Source organism: Macaca nemestrina, chromosome 15 (assembly GCF_043159975.1).
Source record: "Macaca nemestrina isolate mMacNem1 chromosome 15, mMacNem.hap1, whole genome shotgun sequence".
NCBI classification, from domain to species: domain Eukaryota; kingdom Metazoa; phylum Chordata; class Mammalia; order Primates; family Cercopithecidae; genus Macaca; species Macaca nemestrina.
Window position 1 is genome coordinate 47,499,693 of NC_092139.1, and position 17,605 is coordinate 47,517,297.

The 17,605-nt window shown below is 42.2% G+C and overlaps 1 protein-coding gene across 8 annotated transcripts in view; it reads right to left on the reverse strand.

Moving 5' to 3' along the window:
• The window catches only part of LOC105481639 (SEL1L2 adaptor subunit of SYVN1 ubiquitin ligase), a 137,690-nt gene that overhangs the window by 17,266 nt on the left and 102,819 nt on the right, over positions 1-17,605 (reverse strand). For all 8 annotated transcript variants that reach the window (XR_011613536.1, XM_071079691.1, XM_071079693.1 and 5 more), the window contains 5 exons: positions 11,038-11,106; positions 9,592-9,669; positions 3,764-3,826; positions 3,127-3,214; positions 305-453 (listed from right to left, as the gene is read on the reverse strand). Coding sequence is in view for 7 of the 8 variants with exons in the window: in XM_071079691.1 (XP_070935792.1) it covers positions 305-453; positions 3,127-3,214; positions 3,764-3,826; positions 9,592-9,669; positions 11,038-11,106 (447 nt within the window). In the remaining variant the exon portion in view is untranslated. The remainder of the gene's footprint in view (positions 1-304; positions 454-3,126; positions 3,215-3,763; positions 3,827-9,591; positions 9,670-11,037; positions 11,107-17,605) is intronic.

The window sequence follows — 17,605 nt, forward strand, 5'->3', positions numbered from 1 at the left end:
GTGCCAAATTGCCCTGGTGATTTGATTGAATGCTGAAACAGAGCTCCTTAACTGCATATTGAGGTGAGCTCTGAACTTGATGAAAAGCCAAATGTCAGAGAGAGGAGAGATCTTTTCTCTGTCTCCCCCACCCCGAGTTACATCACTGCTTTTCCCCTCTGACAAATGTCAGTATTCACATTGTCAACTGGAAGAAAAGAGGTAATATTTATAAAATCAAAGACACCAACAATTTAAGAACAGTATCACCTCCTCTGTGTCATATATGACAAGTGCTTTAAAAACAGCCTCATATTGCATTTACCTCCACAGCAGTTCTGCATGATCTTACTACTCCTGTTCCTGTTGCATACATCTCGGCCAGATAATAAATGGCGAGGGGCTGCCCACTCTGAGATGCCAAGTAAAAATATTTGAAGGCAAGTTTATAATCCTTCCATATTCCAGAGCCAGCTGAAAATTAAAATTGTTTTAAGCCATCCCTTATTGACTTTATTTTTTATATTATAATCACTGGATATAATAGTCATTGTGATGCCTGCTATTTAAATACAATGGGAAAAACCAACCAAAAGTCAAGCTACTCTAAATCCACTATTTGTGAAGTTGGGGGTGAACACTGAGTTTGGTTCTAAGTAAGAATATGGAAATTTATATTCTTGAGCCATTCTGAAAAAATAATCGAGAAAGAAGGACTACTTAGTCTTGTGAAAGTATCTTCCCACTATGGCATAACTAAAGTTAATGCAAAGCAAACCAAGTGATGGTCTCTGAGGACCCGAAGCCCCACCATGATGCATCTCGCCATCTTTGTCATCCTTCCTTATCAGGGCACCCATATAGCTTCTCCCAGCCACAACTGTGGCGTATGCAGCAGGTAAATCCTAGCTCCAAGAAGCCAAACTGTCACCAAACTCCTGCTTACAGCAGGAATAGGCATTTGAAGCTAGATCAGAGAACCAGCAGACTCCCAGCAGCCAAAATTCTTGTCCTGGCTCTCTCATTAGTTCTTTTGTGAGTTGGGCACTTTACTTGCAAAGGTGAAGGCCTTCCTTAGATGGTCTTTAAGTTATCTTCCAGCTCTAACACTGGAGCCTTTAGAAGCAGTGCCATGTAGCAATTAAGAGCAAAAGCTCTGGAGGCAAATAGCTTGAGTTTGAATTCCAGCTCCACAACTGTGTGATCCTGGGCAAGATGTCCAACCACAACATTGGCTTAGTTTGCTCATCTGTCCACTGTGGGATACCCCGTAGACGTGTTGAGAGGGTCAAATGAGTTAAAACATACAAAGACTTAATATACATTAGCCATGACTATTTTTCTTATTCTAGAAACTTGGGAAATCTGGTAGATCCCGAGCCAAGAACTTGGAATGAACTAAAACAACAAGGCCATCTTAGGCAACCTCAGCCCCCCAAGATAGTACAAAACAGGTGCTCCTGCTGGGCCACTGTGGAAAATGCCAGTGACCCCTTGACTGGATGTGACCTCCTTGATGATGCGGTCTGCTGCTGCCCTGGCTCTGCCTCTGACATGAAGGACTTGGTGGGGATACTCAGGTGTGTTCAGATGTCCTGCTGTTTATCTTGGCCACTTCCTCTCTCACTCCCCACAGAGATTATTACAAACTTTCATGGCTTTCTGAGACCTCCTAGCCAACCACGCTACTTTGGCTCACAGAAGTCAACTTTGTACCTACGAGATCATTGAAGAAAACTTCACATCATCTTTCCTCACTCGCCTCTCTCCCTATCCCATTCCCCCATACTTAGATTCGCATCATCCTTTCCACCCTCCCTCCAGTCTTTGAGGCTGAGCAATCCTGCCTATCTATCAAGGTTAAAGAGGCTTCCACTGCTCTGCACCCAATCAGGTGCTAATACCACCAACGTTTTTCAGAGTCTCTTTCCATCAGTTACAATTATGCTCAGGTCTCTTGCCATCTTAAAAGTAACACCCTCTGGGTCCTTAGTCCCCCTGATGCTGAGTTCCTTCTCTCTCTTTCCCTTTAAGGGCATGCTGCTTGTAAGAATACTTTTATTTCTCAACTTCCTGATCTCAAATCATGCCATTGTCATCCGGCTTCCACCCCAAGCAGTCCAATGACCTCACCCACATTCTCTGTATTGCCAAGTCTTATAGATATCTCATTCTTTCTTACTTGTTTTTTTTTTTTTTTCCTCTCTTTTTTTGAGATGGAGTCTTGCTCTGTTGCCCATATTGGAGTGTAGTGGTATGATCTTGGCTCACTGCAACCTCCACCTCTTGGGTTCAAGCGATTCTTCTGCCTCAGCCTCCCGAGTAGCTGGGACTACAGGCGCCCCTCACCACACCAGGCTAATTTTTGTATTTTTAGTAGAGACGGGGTTTCACCATATTGGCCAGGCTGGTCTCGAACTCCTGACCTCGTGATCCGCCCGCCTCGGCCTCCCAAAGTGCTAGGATTACAGGCATGAGCCACCATGCCTGGCCTCTTGTTTTTTAAACCAGGTTTTTCACTGCGTTTCACAGGGGAGCTCATTCATTTACTCTTCCTTGAAGGTCTTCCCTTGGCTCCATTAAGATAGAGATATATATATATACTTTTTCCCCCTATTCCGAGATATATATATATATATATATTTTTTTTTTTCTTTCCCTATTCCACTGAACTTGCCTTTCCATTCTTCTCAGTGATGTACTTCCCCTGCCTACCCTTCAATACAGAATGGAGGATCACTAGTTATCTACCATGGTCCACTGCTCTTTCCTCTCACCCTCTTGCTCCTTTCCTTTTGCAGCCTCAGCTACTGTTAACTAACAGCTGTGTGCTGATGCCTCTCGAAACTTCTCTGTAAGTTTGACCTTTCTTGAGAGTTTCATACTTGCTTCTGGGGATGTGCATGGGATATCGCTAGCACCTCCAACTTAACCTTGTCAAAGGTGAGCTTCCTGACTCTGCACCTCCTTGTCCCCTCTCCCAACTGGTATACTTTTCTTTAGTCTTTTTCAAATTCTTATTTAATTTGTTGCCTAAATGTTCTGTCTAAACCACTCACACCAACCGTTTGATGTTTGTTATAAAAAGAGCAGACTTAATAGTGCATATGTCATTCTAAATAAAGCAGCCGTATTTATGGCACTTACAGTAGTACATGAAGCCTAACTGGAACTGTGCATCGGGCCACCCTTTCTCCGCAGCTTTCTGAAAGTATTTAAGTGCTTCGGCATAATTCTGCAGATAATTACACTCTATTACTCAAAGGCACAAGTAAAACTCCATGGAAACAATTGCCTTCCACTTTTTAAAAAGACTATAGACAGTGCCCTATGTGATTTAGGCTAATTAAAATAGTATCAGAAACATTATATATTTTATTTCATTATTATATTAGACTCTATTAGGAACTAATGTCTCATTTTCATCATAATTATGTCTTTTTCTACCTTGACAGTACATTTTGTTAGATATTGGGGGAAGGTCACTTAAAAGACTAAGAAGATAAATTTCTCCATCAATAAAGTCCTTAGAGGAGAGATGATTTCTAAGGTTACTTAGAATCTATGATTCTAAGATATAATTAGAATTACTATTCTTGTCACAAGCTTGTTCTTCAGTGTCTCTTTGGCAGATATTTCACTGGATTATTTTATTCTCTATTATCTGATATAAAAGTTTGGCAAACCAGATAATAGAGATGAGTTCCTTTAAACTAATGAATGACCATGAATTTTACCCTATAAATTGCTACAAATGAAAAGATAATAAAATAATTCAACTTACCACGGGAACTCCTTTTCCATAAAAGTAAAGAAGACCAAGCCCATGAAGGCCAATTGCATTGCCCTAGAAGAGTTTTAAAAAGGCAAGTAAAGTCCCAGAAGAATTCATGATAAAGAAAATTACTGCAAAATTATTCAAAATATTTGACATGCACCCAGTAAGAGATTAATCAAGGCAGTTGACCGGTTATTCTGACCCACTCTAGTTTCTCCTTTTATACTTTCATAAACCCTTCTGGCTAGAAAAGGGAAGAGGGAAACAAAAGTCAAATCTCTCCTCCATTCTTGTATTCAACACTTATTTAGGACTTGCTTTGTGTATGATTCCATAGTAGGCACTAGGCAGAGGTAGGAGGTGAAAGGTAAAAGATGAAGAAGCTATAATCCCTGCCTTGGAGAATTCACACACTAGTGGGCTCTGAGCCATATCAAAGGGGAGGGGCAGGTCAGACCTCTTAAGAGTTCTGTCAAATGTGGTAAGTCCTAAAGTTGAAATAGATTGAGGCCGGGTGTGGTGGCTCACACCTGTAATCCCAGCACTTTCGGAGGCTGAGGTGAGGGGACCACCTGAAGTCAGGAGTTTGAGACCAGCCTGGCCAACATGGCGAAATCCCGTTTCCACTAAAAATGTAAAAATTAGCCGGTTGTGGTGGCAGACGCCTGTAATCCCAGCTACTCGGGAAGCTGAGGCAGGAGAATCGCTTGAACCTATGGGGCGGAGGTTGCAGTGAGCCGAGATTGCGCCACTTCACTCCAGCCTGGGCGAAAGTGCAAAACTCTGCCTGGAAAAAAAAAAAAAAAAAAAAAAAGAAAGAAAAAAAGAAGTAGATTGAGAGTGTTGCAGACACCTAGAAGAGGGACACTCTAGTGCCTGATTGAGACTAGGAACTGAAGAAGATCGAATTGTCAGGAGTGGGGGTGGTGACATTTGAGCTAGGTCTTAAAGGATGTGTAGGAGTTTTCCAGAAGGGATAAGTCTATCCAGACACTTGTTACCTACTCAGGTCTAAGGAGGTTGACATAAATGGCCAAATCACATTTTAGAGACTCTGTGGATTTCAGTCCAGCCACTACAGATAGTAAAGAATTGTTGGTATATTTCTTTATTCAAATTTATTGCTTATAACATCCCTGATGTTTCCTTTTCCACTTGATGCTAAATTAATTACCATTTATTTTCCGATTAATATTCTGAATAAGGAAGGGAGTGTTTCGCACATTTAGTATTCGGCACATGTTCAGATATATAGATATTTAGCATATCAATTTTGGATGAAGAGTGAACTTTGAAAGTGACTTTCTCAAGGGGAAAACTCTTTCCATCTCCTATCATGCATTTCACCCTCTAGTGACTACAGTAAGAAACCATGATTGACCACCTGACTTACTTTCTTTTTTTTTTTTTTTTGAGACAGAGTCTCACTCTGTTGCCCAGGCTGGAGTGCAGTGAGGTGATCTCGGCTCACTGCAACCTGTGCCTCGCAGGTTCAAACTATTCTCCTGCCTCAGCCTCCTGAGTAACTGGGATTACAGGTGCGCGCCATCACACCCAGCTAATTTTTAATATTTTTAATAGAGACGGGGTTTCATCATGTTGGCCAGGTGGGTCTCAAACTCTTAGCCTCAAATGATCTACCCATCTTGGCCTCCCAAAGTGTTGGGATTACAGGTGTGAGCCACCGCGCCCTGCCGACCAACTGATTTTCATTCAGCAGATCTGTAGGTATGTTTTACAGGTTTCTAGTATTTCTGCAGGAACTTGTGTTCTAATAGAAAGCTCTCCAAATTTCTTCTTACCACCTATATTTAGTTATTGTAGATGCAGCCGGAGTAACCCTCAGTAACACAGGAATAGCACGTAAATAGAGAAGGCATATTTCAAAAACGGTTTCAAGACTCCAAATTTTGAGCCTATCGTATGAGAGGATCTGCTATTGTAAGAGTTCTTAAGGACAGTACATCCGTATTTAAAACAGATGGTATAATTCTGCTCTCTTCTTCCCTCTTCTCTCCTGGTCACATCTCTTGTGGTTCTGGGAGTCTCGGGTTGCTCTGCTCTGGAAGTAGTACGGCTCAGTGTGATGAATGTGGCAAAGTCTAGTGAGTCTGTCTTCTTCTAATTAGCCTCGTTTAGATGTCATCTTGAATTGTAGTTCCTATAATCCCCATGCATCATGGGAGAGAACTGGTGGGAGGTAATTGAATCCTGGGGGCGGTTACCCCCGTGCTGCTGTTCTTGTGATAGTGAGTGAGTTCTCATGCGATCTGATGGCTTTATAAGGGGCTTTTCCCTCTTTTGCTTAGCACTTCTCCTTGCTGCTGCCATGTGAAGAAGTACGTAATTGCTTTCCCTTCTGCCATGATTGTATGTTTTCTGAGGCCTCCCCAGCAATGCTGAAATGTAAGCCAATTAAACCTCTTTCCTTTATAAATTACCCAGTCTCAGGTATGTCTTTATTAGCAATGTGAGAACGGACTAATACAGAAGGGAAGGAAACAGAAATGAAAGGAGGGAAGGAATAAGGGAGAGAGAAAGGAGAAAGGTTAAAATAGCAGGGACAAATTACTTTCTCCTCTAAGGGAGTCCCTGGGACCCCAGGGGCTCAGTGAATTACCCATCACTGTTTAAGGCCCAGCGTACCTATTTAGAACTTGTCAGGTGAGGAGTGGCCAGTGCAGATACCTGCAGGAACCATGCCGTTGATATAAGAAATAAAATATGCCGGGTGGTGGAGACAGTGGTGCAGATGGAGACACATAGAGTCCCTGCCCCGCGTGAAGGCAGCAGCAGCTCTCAGCTCCTCTGCTCCAGCTGAAAATGGCAGTCCTGTTTCATTAGCGTTTGTCATTTTCTTTTCTTTTCTTTTTTTTTTTTTTTAAAGACAGACTCTTGCTCTATCACCCATGCTGGAGTGCTGTGGAATGATCTCAACTCACTGCAACCTTTGCCTCCTGGGTTTAAGTGAGTTTCATGCCTCAGCCTCCCAAGTAGCTGGAATTACAGGCATTCGCCCCCATGCCCGGCTAATTCTGTACTTTCTGTAGACATAGGGTTTCACCATGTTGACCAGGCTGGTCTCGAACTCCTGACCTCAAGTGATCCACCAGCCTCAGCCTTCCAAAGTGCTGGGATTTAGAGGTGTCAGCCACCATGCCTGGCTAGCTTTTGCCATTTTCAAGAAAAGCTGGATGTTTAGATTTGGATGTCAAGTTTACTGATTTATTTATCTTATTTATTTATTTTTTGAGACAGAGTCTTGCTCTGTTGCCAGGCTGGAATGCAGTGACAGGATCTCAGCTCACTGCAACCACTGCCTCCCAGGTTTCAGTGATTCTCCCGCCTCAGCCTCCTGAGTAGCTGGGACTACAGGCACATGCCACCACACCCAGCTAATTTTTGTATTTTTAGTAGAGACAGGGTTTCACCACGTTGGCCAGGATGGTCTCAATCTCTTGATCTGGTGATCCGCCCACCTCGGCCTCCCAAAGTGTTGGGATTACAGGTGTGAGCCACCATGCCCGGCCAGTTTACTGATTTTTAAAACACTTCCTGGCCCAGAAAAACCATATGTATAGCCAACCCCTCCAGTATACACCTGCTGTTTGAGGGTGTAATGCTGTTGCTTAGGTTAACTGACATGAAGTCAGGGAGCAAATAGGCCTTTCTTTGGCAAATATTTAATAAACCCCTGCTCTAGACCCCTTTATTTAATAACCCCTTGGCAGGATCTTTGCCCTCCTCTAGTTGAGGGCACATGGCTTTTGGACAGGAGGGGAGAAGCAACAGGTAGAAACCAGTTAAATCCCAGCAGCAGGAGTGAATGCAGGGTAAGTTCAGAAGAGGAAAGAGATCATGTGAGCCAGTAAGGGCAGGGGCAGCTCTGTGGATGGAGGGAGGACTGGGCTGTGCTCTGAGGGATAAGTAGGACTTAGAATAAGAGACTCTGGGAAGGGGAGGCAGATGACAAAAGTATGGAGATGGGGACGGGCCTGACGTTCAGGGGCGCAAGAGAGAACTGGAGGAATGTGGTCCAACATGGGCACAATGTCACATTCAGTCACTGTGCTTGTTTCTAAGTAAATAAGACAAAAGAAGTTGTAAAATCTGTAGCTCTGTGTCATGGTATTGATATCATTTAAAAACAAATTTACAAAGCAGTTTTTAAAAAAGTAGTAAGAGTGAGAAATCTCATAAATTGTCCAGGCACTGATCAAGAAGTATGTGGCCATCTCTACCCAATGCCATTTAGAATAATTACCTTAATTGTAAGTTCAGATTTCCTTTGTAAAGGAAAGCAGCTCGGGTTCAGCGCACCAGAGACCCAGATCACTGCTGGTTGGTTCCACAACCCTGAATAGCTTGGAAGCTGAGTTAATTTACACTCCCATCTCCCTGGCATTATTCTTGTGGGCTGACAAATCAGTGTTATTTGCCAGATTATAAGAGATTTTTGTTGTTACTCCTTTTCAGTCTGCTTTTCCTTGTCATCCTAATCTAATGGTACTTCAGATAACTGCCTTGCTGAGCAACAATTTCATATAAATTACAAGGGAGAGAAGCCGAGTACTAGCCTTCTCAGTAATTTACACCACAATAGCAGCAGCTCCGAGGTGCTAGTCACTTATAAATAGGCTCCTAGAGCAGTGTGTGGGTTTTTAAAAACTGGGAACGGTTGAAATGATTCCTGATTTGAGCACATCTTTACTGCCAGTGTTCCAGTATGCAACTGTAAGACAACAAAATGCTTCCTACTGTGCAGGGATAGAAAGTTTACCAAGGCCATTCGCCAAGAGCAGGCCGATGGGTGTTGGGATGAGGCCATCTTTTATGCATGAAAGGGATTCAGAGGAGTCTACTAGGTCTTATCTGACAGATACCAGCCTCACGGAGCCCAGGAACAAAGGCAGAGACTTCAATGCAGGAGGCATATTATACCATTTCTCTCGTCCCTCATACAGCTAATTCATTCTGTCTGGAATGTGCTCCAAAGTTCACTCTACCTTACTGGCCTCACACTGCAAAAGATAATAGCGTGCTTACTATCTGTCAGGCACTGCTTTAAGTACTTCACGATATAAGGCACAGCCTCTTGAGCAGCTGGGACTACAGGTGTGTGCCAGCACGCCGGGCTAATTTTTGTACTTTTTGTAGAGATGGGTTTTCACCATGTTGCCCAGGCTGGTCTCAAACTCCTGAGCTCAAGCAATCTGCCTGTTTCAGCCTCCCAAAGTGTTGGGATTACAAGCGCGAGCCACTGTGCCTGGTAGGCAAATATTCTTGAATTCCCATTTTACAGATGGGGAAATTGAGGCACAGAGAGGTTAAGTAACTTGCTCATGTTCACACAGCTAGTCAGTTTCAAGGCTGGCATTCAAGCCAAGGATTCTGTCTCCAGATCCCTATTCTCAGTCTCCTTGCCCTGGCCTCCTCCGTGATAAGCTCCCACCTCGGCCAGAGGGAGCTCTGGCCGACAGAGGGATTTTCCCTTCCTCTGTCCTCATCTCTTTTGTTTCCTGTTCCTAAGCTAGATGGCCTCATCTATTGCATAAGGGAGAGGGGAAAGCTGAACTTCTGTCTGGCTTCCTCCTGGCCTCTGCTAGGGCAGCACAAGCCACTGCCATTTTTCATTTTCCAAGAAGACAAGTCGTAGCTTCCCTTACTGTCATTGCATACTCTCATCACCAATATTTTACTTCTCCAGGACACAAAACTCCTTACTGGCCCATTATCTGGGCTTGGGACTTTGAAGTCCATTCTTTGGCACCAGTCTGCATGTAATAAAAGCAATTTGTGTGTATTGTGTTTACAGCAGCGCATTAAGGACATACCTTACTGGCTGCCATGGAAAAGTACTTGAAGGCAGTAGCATTATTTTGCGGTGCGGCAGCATTCCCCTCTAAATACATCTAGGAAGAAAAATGAAAAGAGGATAGAAAAAAACAAAATAATTTGAGGGTAATACAAATATTTTAAAATGAAATAGAGGTAAGAGTGGTACAACACATTGAAAGTAGTAAATGCCACTGAATTGTATACTTTAGAGTGGTCAATTTTGTGTTATTTACATATTTACATTTTACCTCAATTTAAAACAACAAGAAAAAGTAGGAGTACCATTTATTACAGATTTCTGGAGTGACCCTGCCTAAGGGCAAATAAATGGACCCTGTTTGTGTTTTCTCTCTGTCTTTTGTTTTGCATCTACATATACTGTGTGTTGCACTTAGGAAGCAGGACATTTGTCCCTATGGTTACTAATGCAAATCGGCCGCAGGGAGCCAAGGGTGGCACATAGGGGAGTGAATAGTCTTTGAAGGAGAGAGAAGAGCATGCATTTCCAGAGGAACCCTCCACCAGGCTACTCTGCAGTCATAGGAGGCCTCCCATCAGAGGTGGCATAAGGATAGCTCTGGTCAGTCTGGAGCTGATTCACACTCCAGCAGTAGAGGAGAGAAGGGCCTGATTGGGCTCAGACCTGTACCCGTCTCCAGCACTCAACCAACCTGGATCTCCTCTTACATACTGGGGAGTGGGGTGGTCATAGGCTCATAGCTACGCTCAGAGGAGGAGCCCTGGGCCAGGTGCACTTTTTTATTTTATTTTTTATTTTTGGAGATGGAGTCTCCCTCTGTTGCCCAGGCTGGAGAACAGTGGCGTGATCTCGGCTCACTGCACCCTCTGCCTACCGGGTTCAAGCGATTCTCCTGCCTCAGCCTCCCAAGTAGCTGGGATTACAGGCACCCGCCACCACGCCCAGCTAATTTTTGTAGTTTTAGTAGAGACGGGGTTTCACCATGTTGGCCAGGCTGGTCTTGAACTTCTGACCTCAAGCAATCCACCGGCCTCCACCTCCCAAAGTGCTGGGTTACAGGCGGGAGCCACCGCGCCTGGCCCAGGTGCACTTTTAAGGTTGCTTTTGGTGCCCCAGATAACGGCTGCTGTTATATGGGGCTTCTTCCCAAACAGTCACCGCAAGAATACCACCCTCAGGTTGCAGCCAAACGCCCCATTCAGCTGCTTCCATCAGAGAGGCCTGCTGCGCTGTCCCTCTACAATGGGTTCAATGAGCTGATATCATTCGTTAGGTTTTTATTTTTTAAATTTAAATTTTAATTATTTTGAGATGAGGATCTTGCCGTGTTGCCCAGGCTGGTCGCCTGTGCTCAAGTGATCTTCCCACCTCGACTTCCCAAGTAGCTGGGACAACGGGCACACGCTGCTAATTTCTTAGGTTTTTAATAAATGAAATCTATGAATCAAGATGAAGCATGTACCTTTCCTATAAATGCCATGGCATTTGCACTCCCGGCCTTTGCTGCCTTTAAGAAGTAGTGTAATGCTTTCTGGAGAGAAAAGGAACAGTGTTATTGCTAGTCACAAAATAAATCCTTCAAAATAGCTTTTTGAGCCACATTTTATTTAATTCAATATGCATACGAAAAATATCTATGGTTCTTGCCACTGAGCTTAAAAAAAATCTGTGAAATGCCCATTTTGTTCAAGGCACTATTCTGACCAAGTGCTTTTTCAACCATAACCTGAGGAGTGGGAGAGTGTCTCCATCTCTTTATCTCTTTCTTTCATATCATTTTATAACATGAGGACTTGCTTCTTACATTTGGAAAGCCACGACGGGAATGTAGCTTTGTAGGGAGAGATGAATCCCAGCTGTGAAGCTAAATAGTCCATTATTTTGAAAAGCAGGCTTCTCTGTTGACACTGTGTACTTAATAAGAGGTTTTACTATGGTTGGCAGAATTGGATACACAGTGTCCTAGTGTTTATAGGTATAGTAAGACCAGACACACTTGCCCGGCTGCTGAGATCAGGTCTTTATGCAGAAGTAAGCTTTAAGACAATTCCTTCTGACTCAAATTGAAGGACGCCAGTAAAGCCTCTGATTTTTGTCTAGGTCATTACATTAAATGAAGCACTCTGTCTAGAACACGTAAGGGCTGACCTTGTCCCTTGCTGCCACACTCCCTAGGCCTCATCTTGACCTTCTGGAAAGCCCCTCCTCGGAAACCATATAGAGCAATGAAAGAAATCAGCCTCAAGAATGTGATATGAAACCGCTCTTTTTGTTTGTTTGTTTGTTTGTTTTTGAGACGGAGTCTCACTCTGTCGCCCAGGCTGGAGTGCAGTGGCATGATCTTGGCTCACTGCAGCCTCCATCTTCTGGGTTCAAGTGATTCTCCTGCCTCAGCCTCCCGAGTGGGATTACAGGCGACCCCCACAATGCCCAGCTGTGAAGCCATTCTTTAAAGTGTCTTGTTAGGATACGACCCTTCTGCTCTTTAAAAAGTCTTGATCAGGTTGATGTGCAAAGATGTTCCTTCTCAAAGAGAAGAGAATGTTTAAGGAAGAACTGCTGGTAGTTATTTGACATGGAAGTTTGCTGTAGGAATGTTGCTAACTTCTTTGTGGACATAAGTACAAATGCTGCCACTGCTGAACCTCATGGCATCGTGCATCCATTCATCCATCCAGCTCTCCCAATCTTCATTTACCCTTTCAAACACTTGATTGAAGCCTGCTATATATAGGATAGTATGTTACGTATTATAGGTGATTCATAGATAAACAGAAACATTATTCCTACATTTGCTCCCTAACAGTGTTCCTGAGAAATAGAATACATATAAATAGCAGTAAGATAGTAGGTAATAGGTGGTATAAAATAAACTCCATAAGGAATTAGAAGGAGATAGAATAAAAGACATTGTATCCAGTTCTCCAATAAGTGTTTTGCAAACTTTTTCTTACCTAATCTTCACAATAGCACCATCAGGAGGGTGTTATTAATATCTGATCTTATTACCAACATGTCAGAGTTGTGCAGTTAGTACTGGAGATCAATAAGCAGCTTGCCACTCTGTCTCCACAGTATACAGAGGAGGGCTAAAGTGATCGAGGCCTCATGAAAGATGGTGACAAGTCACCAGTACAGAGGCTAGGAAAAGAACCTGAGCAAAGGAATGGGGATGGGAGTGGCCAAGTTGTGTTCAGAAAATAGTAACTACTTCAGCGTGGCTGAAATACAACATCCGAAAGCCAAGACTTACAAAAATACGTGGGACCATTACTATAAACAGCCTTGAATACCAGGCTAAGGATTTTATAATTTTTTTTTAATTAAAAAAATTTTTTTGAGACAATCTTGCTGTGTCACCCAGGCTGGAGTATAGTAGTGTGATCTCGGCTCACTGCAACCTCCACCTCCTGGGTTCAAGCGATTCTCCTGCCTCAGCTTCCTGAGTAGCTGGGACTACAGATGTGCGACCACTACAACCGGCTCATTTATGTATTTTTAGTAGAGATAGAGTTTTGCCATGTTTGCCAGGCTGATATTGAACTCTTGACCTCAGGTGATCCTCCTGTTTCGGCCTCCCAAAGTGCTGGGATTACAGGTGTGAGCCACCACACGCGGCTGTAAGGATTTTATTTTATTTTAAAATAAAAAATACAAAATAGAAGCCACTGAAGATCTATAAATGTTAGGGAATCCTGAAGATAAAATGCCTGGAATCATCTAAGTGTCAGCTGGAGAGGAGAAAGTTATAGCAATGTACAAGTTACTAAATGAGAGAACACTAATATCAAAAATAAAAGTGTATCTCATGAATCTCTCTACTGAGCTGTGACCAAAATATGTCCCCAGGTAACTGTGTAAATTACACAAATCACATTATCTCCTGGGCTTGGTTTCCTTATTCAGATTCTCCTCCTCTGTGCTCTCAGGGCACTTCATCCTGTCCGTATTGTGGCATTCATCCGTTGATTTCATTATCTACTTATTTCGTCTCCTCCAATGTTGAATCTTCTGTACTTAGCATAGTGTGGGCTATGTGTTAGGTATCAGGAAATGTTTCAGAAATGAATAAATGAATGAATGTCTATCCATCTCTAAAACAAGGCAGCTGGACTTTAATCTTTATGGGCTCTTCTCACTCTAGTATTATGATTCTGTAAAATCATTTTCAAAGTCCAATTTAGTAATTTGGTTCTCAAATATCTTGTAATAGAGACTTTTGAAAAAAGTTTCATTCTGGGAAATCAGTGAAATTTTAAAAGAAAGTAACTTGTTCTCCAGAAGCAAATATAAATCTTGGCGTTTTCCCCACCCTTAAATATAATGTTTTGCTAAAGACCTAAAGGAATCGAGACTCTGTCTCACACACTGCTCCACTGTCATGGCTTACTTAGCATTTCATTCCCTTGTTTTTTCATTTTTAAATTTACTTGTCCATAATACTATTGCTTCAATTATATAAATCTTTATTAAACACCACATGAAACTACCACCAAGAAAGCTACCTTGATGGATACACATGAGCCAACCTGAGTTCTTGTTCTTGAAGAGTTAAGATCAAGTATCCATCCATCGATCCATCCATCCATCGATCCATCCATCCATCCATCCATCCATCCATCCATCCATCCGTCCATCCATCCATCCTTCCTTCCTTCCTTCAAATATTAACTGAGCACCCATCATCATATTTCACAGATTCTAAGATGTACATCTCCTCCCACCTCATTTCAATCAGGACATTTCTTACTATCAATGGCATATTATAATATATATTGGTGTTTTTTCTTAATTCCTCAGAACATAAAATATTTGTGTGTCTTACAATTGCTGGTGTCTTAGTATGAAATATAGTAAGCCCCAGATATTATGTTAAGTAAGTAAAGTTTTATTATTTGAACCCATATCTCTCTTTTAAAAAAAGATCATGATTTTTCATCAGCTATAAGCAAATCTGTAGTTTAATCAGTTTGTAACATTTCCCCTAGAATGAAATGCCAAGAAAATGTATTGTTCTAAAAATCTTTATGAATACTTTTTTTTTTTTTTCTTTCTTGAGATGGAGTCTTGCTTTGTCACCAGGCTGGAGTACAGTGGCGTGATCTCAGCTCACTGTAACCTCCGTCTCCTAGGTTCAAGCAATTCTCCTGCCTCAGCTTCCTGAGTAGCTGGGACTACAGGCGTGCGCCACTATGCCCAGCTAATTTTTGTATTTTTAGAAGAGACGGGGTTTCACCATGTTGGCCAAGATGGTTTCAATCTCTTGACCTTGTGATCCGCCCACCTCAGCTTCCCAAAGTGCTAGGATTATAGGCATGAGCCACTGTGCCTGGCCTGAATACTTCTTTCGTCTCTGGCTCTGTAGATCATCCTGAGAAGATATGGTATTAGCTCTTTTTAAAAATTTTTTTTTTTTTTTTTTTTTGAGACGGAGTCTCGCGCTGTCATCCAGGCTGGAGTGCAGTGGCCGGATCTCAGCTCACTGCAAGCTCCGCCTCCTGGGTTCACGCCATTCTCCTGCCTCCGCCTCCCGAGTAGGGGTAGCAGGATAGACAAAGCAGTTGCCCTTACAAATTTGATATTATTCCTCTGCTAGGTTTAATTTAATTACGCTTTATCCATTTTAATAATATTCACCCAAACATCCCGCTTTCCTAATCCAATTTACTCTGAGCCTGCATATATTTAGAAATGCAAATAAAATTAAAATCTATGTGTAGAAATTTCAAGATAATGTAATCAAGAATTGCATATACAGTATTTTTCAATAATTAAGAATTTGGTCAGGGGGAGGGTAAAAATGTTTTCTGTGATGACAACTCATGAGAGAGATTAGTTCAACCAAACAATGAGGAAGGAAAAGAAAGGCCAGCTAGTTATTTCCAGGTATTTTGAAATTTAATTTTCTGAGAAGTGGACTGGAGCATCATATTTAAGGAGAGTCTTATACTAATAATTCTCTTTGGTGGACTGAAATATTAGCATACTGGCTCAAGTGGTGGTCTTCAGGCTGAGGACTGTAGTTAAGAATAAGGTATTGTATATTTCAAAATAACTAGAAGAGAGGATTTTGAATAGAATATGACAAAGAAATGACAAGTATTTGTGGTGATGGATTTGCAGATTACCCTGGTTTGATAATTACATAATGTATACGTCACATTTACATACATATGTATATATTACATAATGAATACATTATGTAATGATCAAAACATCACAGTGTATCCCATAAATATGTACAATTATTATGAGTCAATTAAAAAAGAAAATAAAATAAAAAGAAAAGAAAACATTATCCTCTCTGAGGAGGTGAGACTTGGAAAGATGAGAAGTGAGGCATGAAAAGAGCTGCAGTAATAGCCTTTTGGAAACTGGATGTATCTTTGTATCTTCCCTCTCCCTTATGCATCTCCCCTGCCTTCCAAGTTGATTCTGGCACAGCTACACTATGGTATGTTACGAGAATGACCGCAGTACTTTGCAGCTCTGCTCACTGAGAGGAGAAGCCCATTTCCCTACCTCTCCAAGCTTGCTGGCCTTGTGATTCGCTTTGGCCAAAAGAATGTGGCAGAAGTGATTTGTCAGTTCTGAGCTCAGGCCTCAAGAGACATCTGCTCTGGTGTTCTTCGAACCTTTGACTGCCAAGTGGAAAGCTTGGGCCAGTTGGCTGGAGCATGAGACCACATGGAGAGGGACCCCAGTCATTCTAGCAGTCACAGAGGAAGCCATCATAAACCAGCCAGCTCTAGCTAATGTTCCAGAGAACTGCAGATGCATGAGCAAGCCCAGCGAAGATTAGCTGAGCCTGGCCCAGATCAGAATTGCTCAGCTGAGGCTAACCAAAATTGCTGACCTGTCAAAATCATGAATTAAATAAATGGTTATTATTGAAAACCACCTAAGTTTGGGACTGTTTAAAATGCAGACAAAGATAACTGATAGATAAGTCAATCTGTCGTAAGGTTTGATATTTCAACTGGAGTCCTCCATTCAAGTTCCGGTTCATTAGGCTGAGAGAAGAAAAAAGGACCAGCCTGTGCTTACCCCCAGAGAGTACCTGAACCACAAGGATGGTTCTGGAATTAAACTCATCTTCTTGGGATATCTGGAAGCAGAAGGCCCAACCCACTATCAGAAAGAGCTGAAGGAAACTGAGAGATCATGTCATTTCTTCTTCTTGCTTTATAAATGAGGGAACAGATTTTAGAGGCTGTTTTTTGTTTTGGCCTGGGTCAAATGAAGTTTAATGGAAAGAGCTCAGGTTTTGATTTCTGAAGGCCTGAGTTCAAATTCTGCTTCTTAAACAATCTTACTTCCCAGTTGTGAGCCTTGAAGCAATTTATTTTATGTCTCCAGCCTCTGCTTCTTATTTGTAAAACAGATGTAATAAAACCTTGTGAATGAGCTCACAGGAGATCCTGGCTGGGCTCCTGAGTGACACTCAGCTGCCTGGCTGCTACACAACAGCTCTAGGATCCTGCCCTGGGATTGCACTTCATCCTCACCTGGAGGCAGCTGTAGCTGCCATCTGGTGACCACAGTGGCTGGAGCTGACTGAAGTACCAACTTTGTGGGATTTTATTGCACTGTACAAAGATTGGTTTGTCTTCCCTACAGCTGGAGCTAGGGTGCCCTCACGTCCAAATTTCATGTTTATGGAAAATGAGGAAGCCTTCCTAGTTACACATTCTACAATTAACATGAGAAACCCATTGCAGGCTGAAATCTGACAGAGTAATATTATGAATCCAGATTTTCCCATCTAAGAAGCTAAAACTTTGGTTATGATTAAGATGAAAGAAAAATCTATGGATCTTCAACTGAGCTGTCTTGGGGTGAATATGCTTATTTAAATTCCTACCTATTTTATCACATTTTATGAAATGACTTCGACATTTACCTGATGTTTACTGGACTTCATATAAAATACAAATTATAGTACCAAAGACACATTCATAAAATAACACAAAATGAAATGCAAAGTAATAACAGATCACTTTTTTAGTTAATAGCCTTATAAAGTAGTT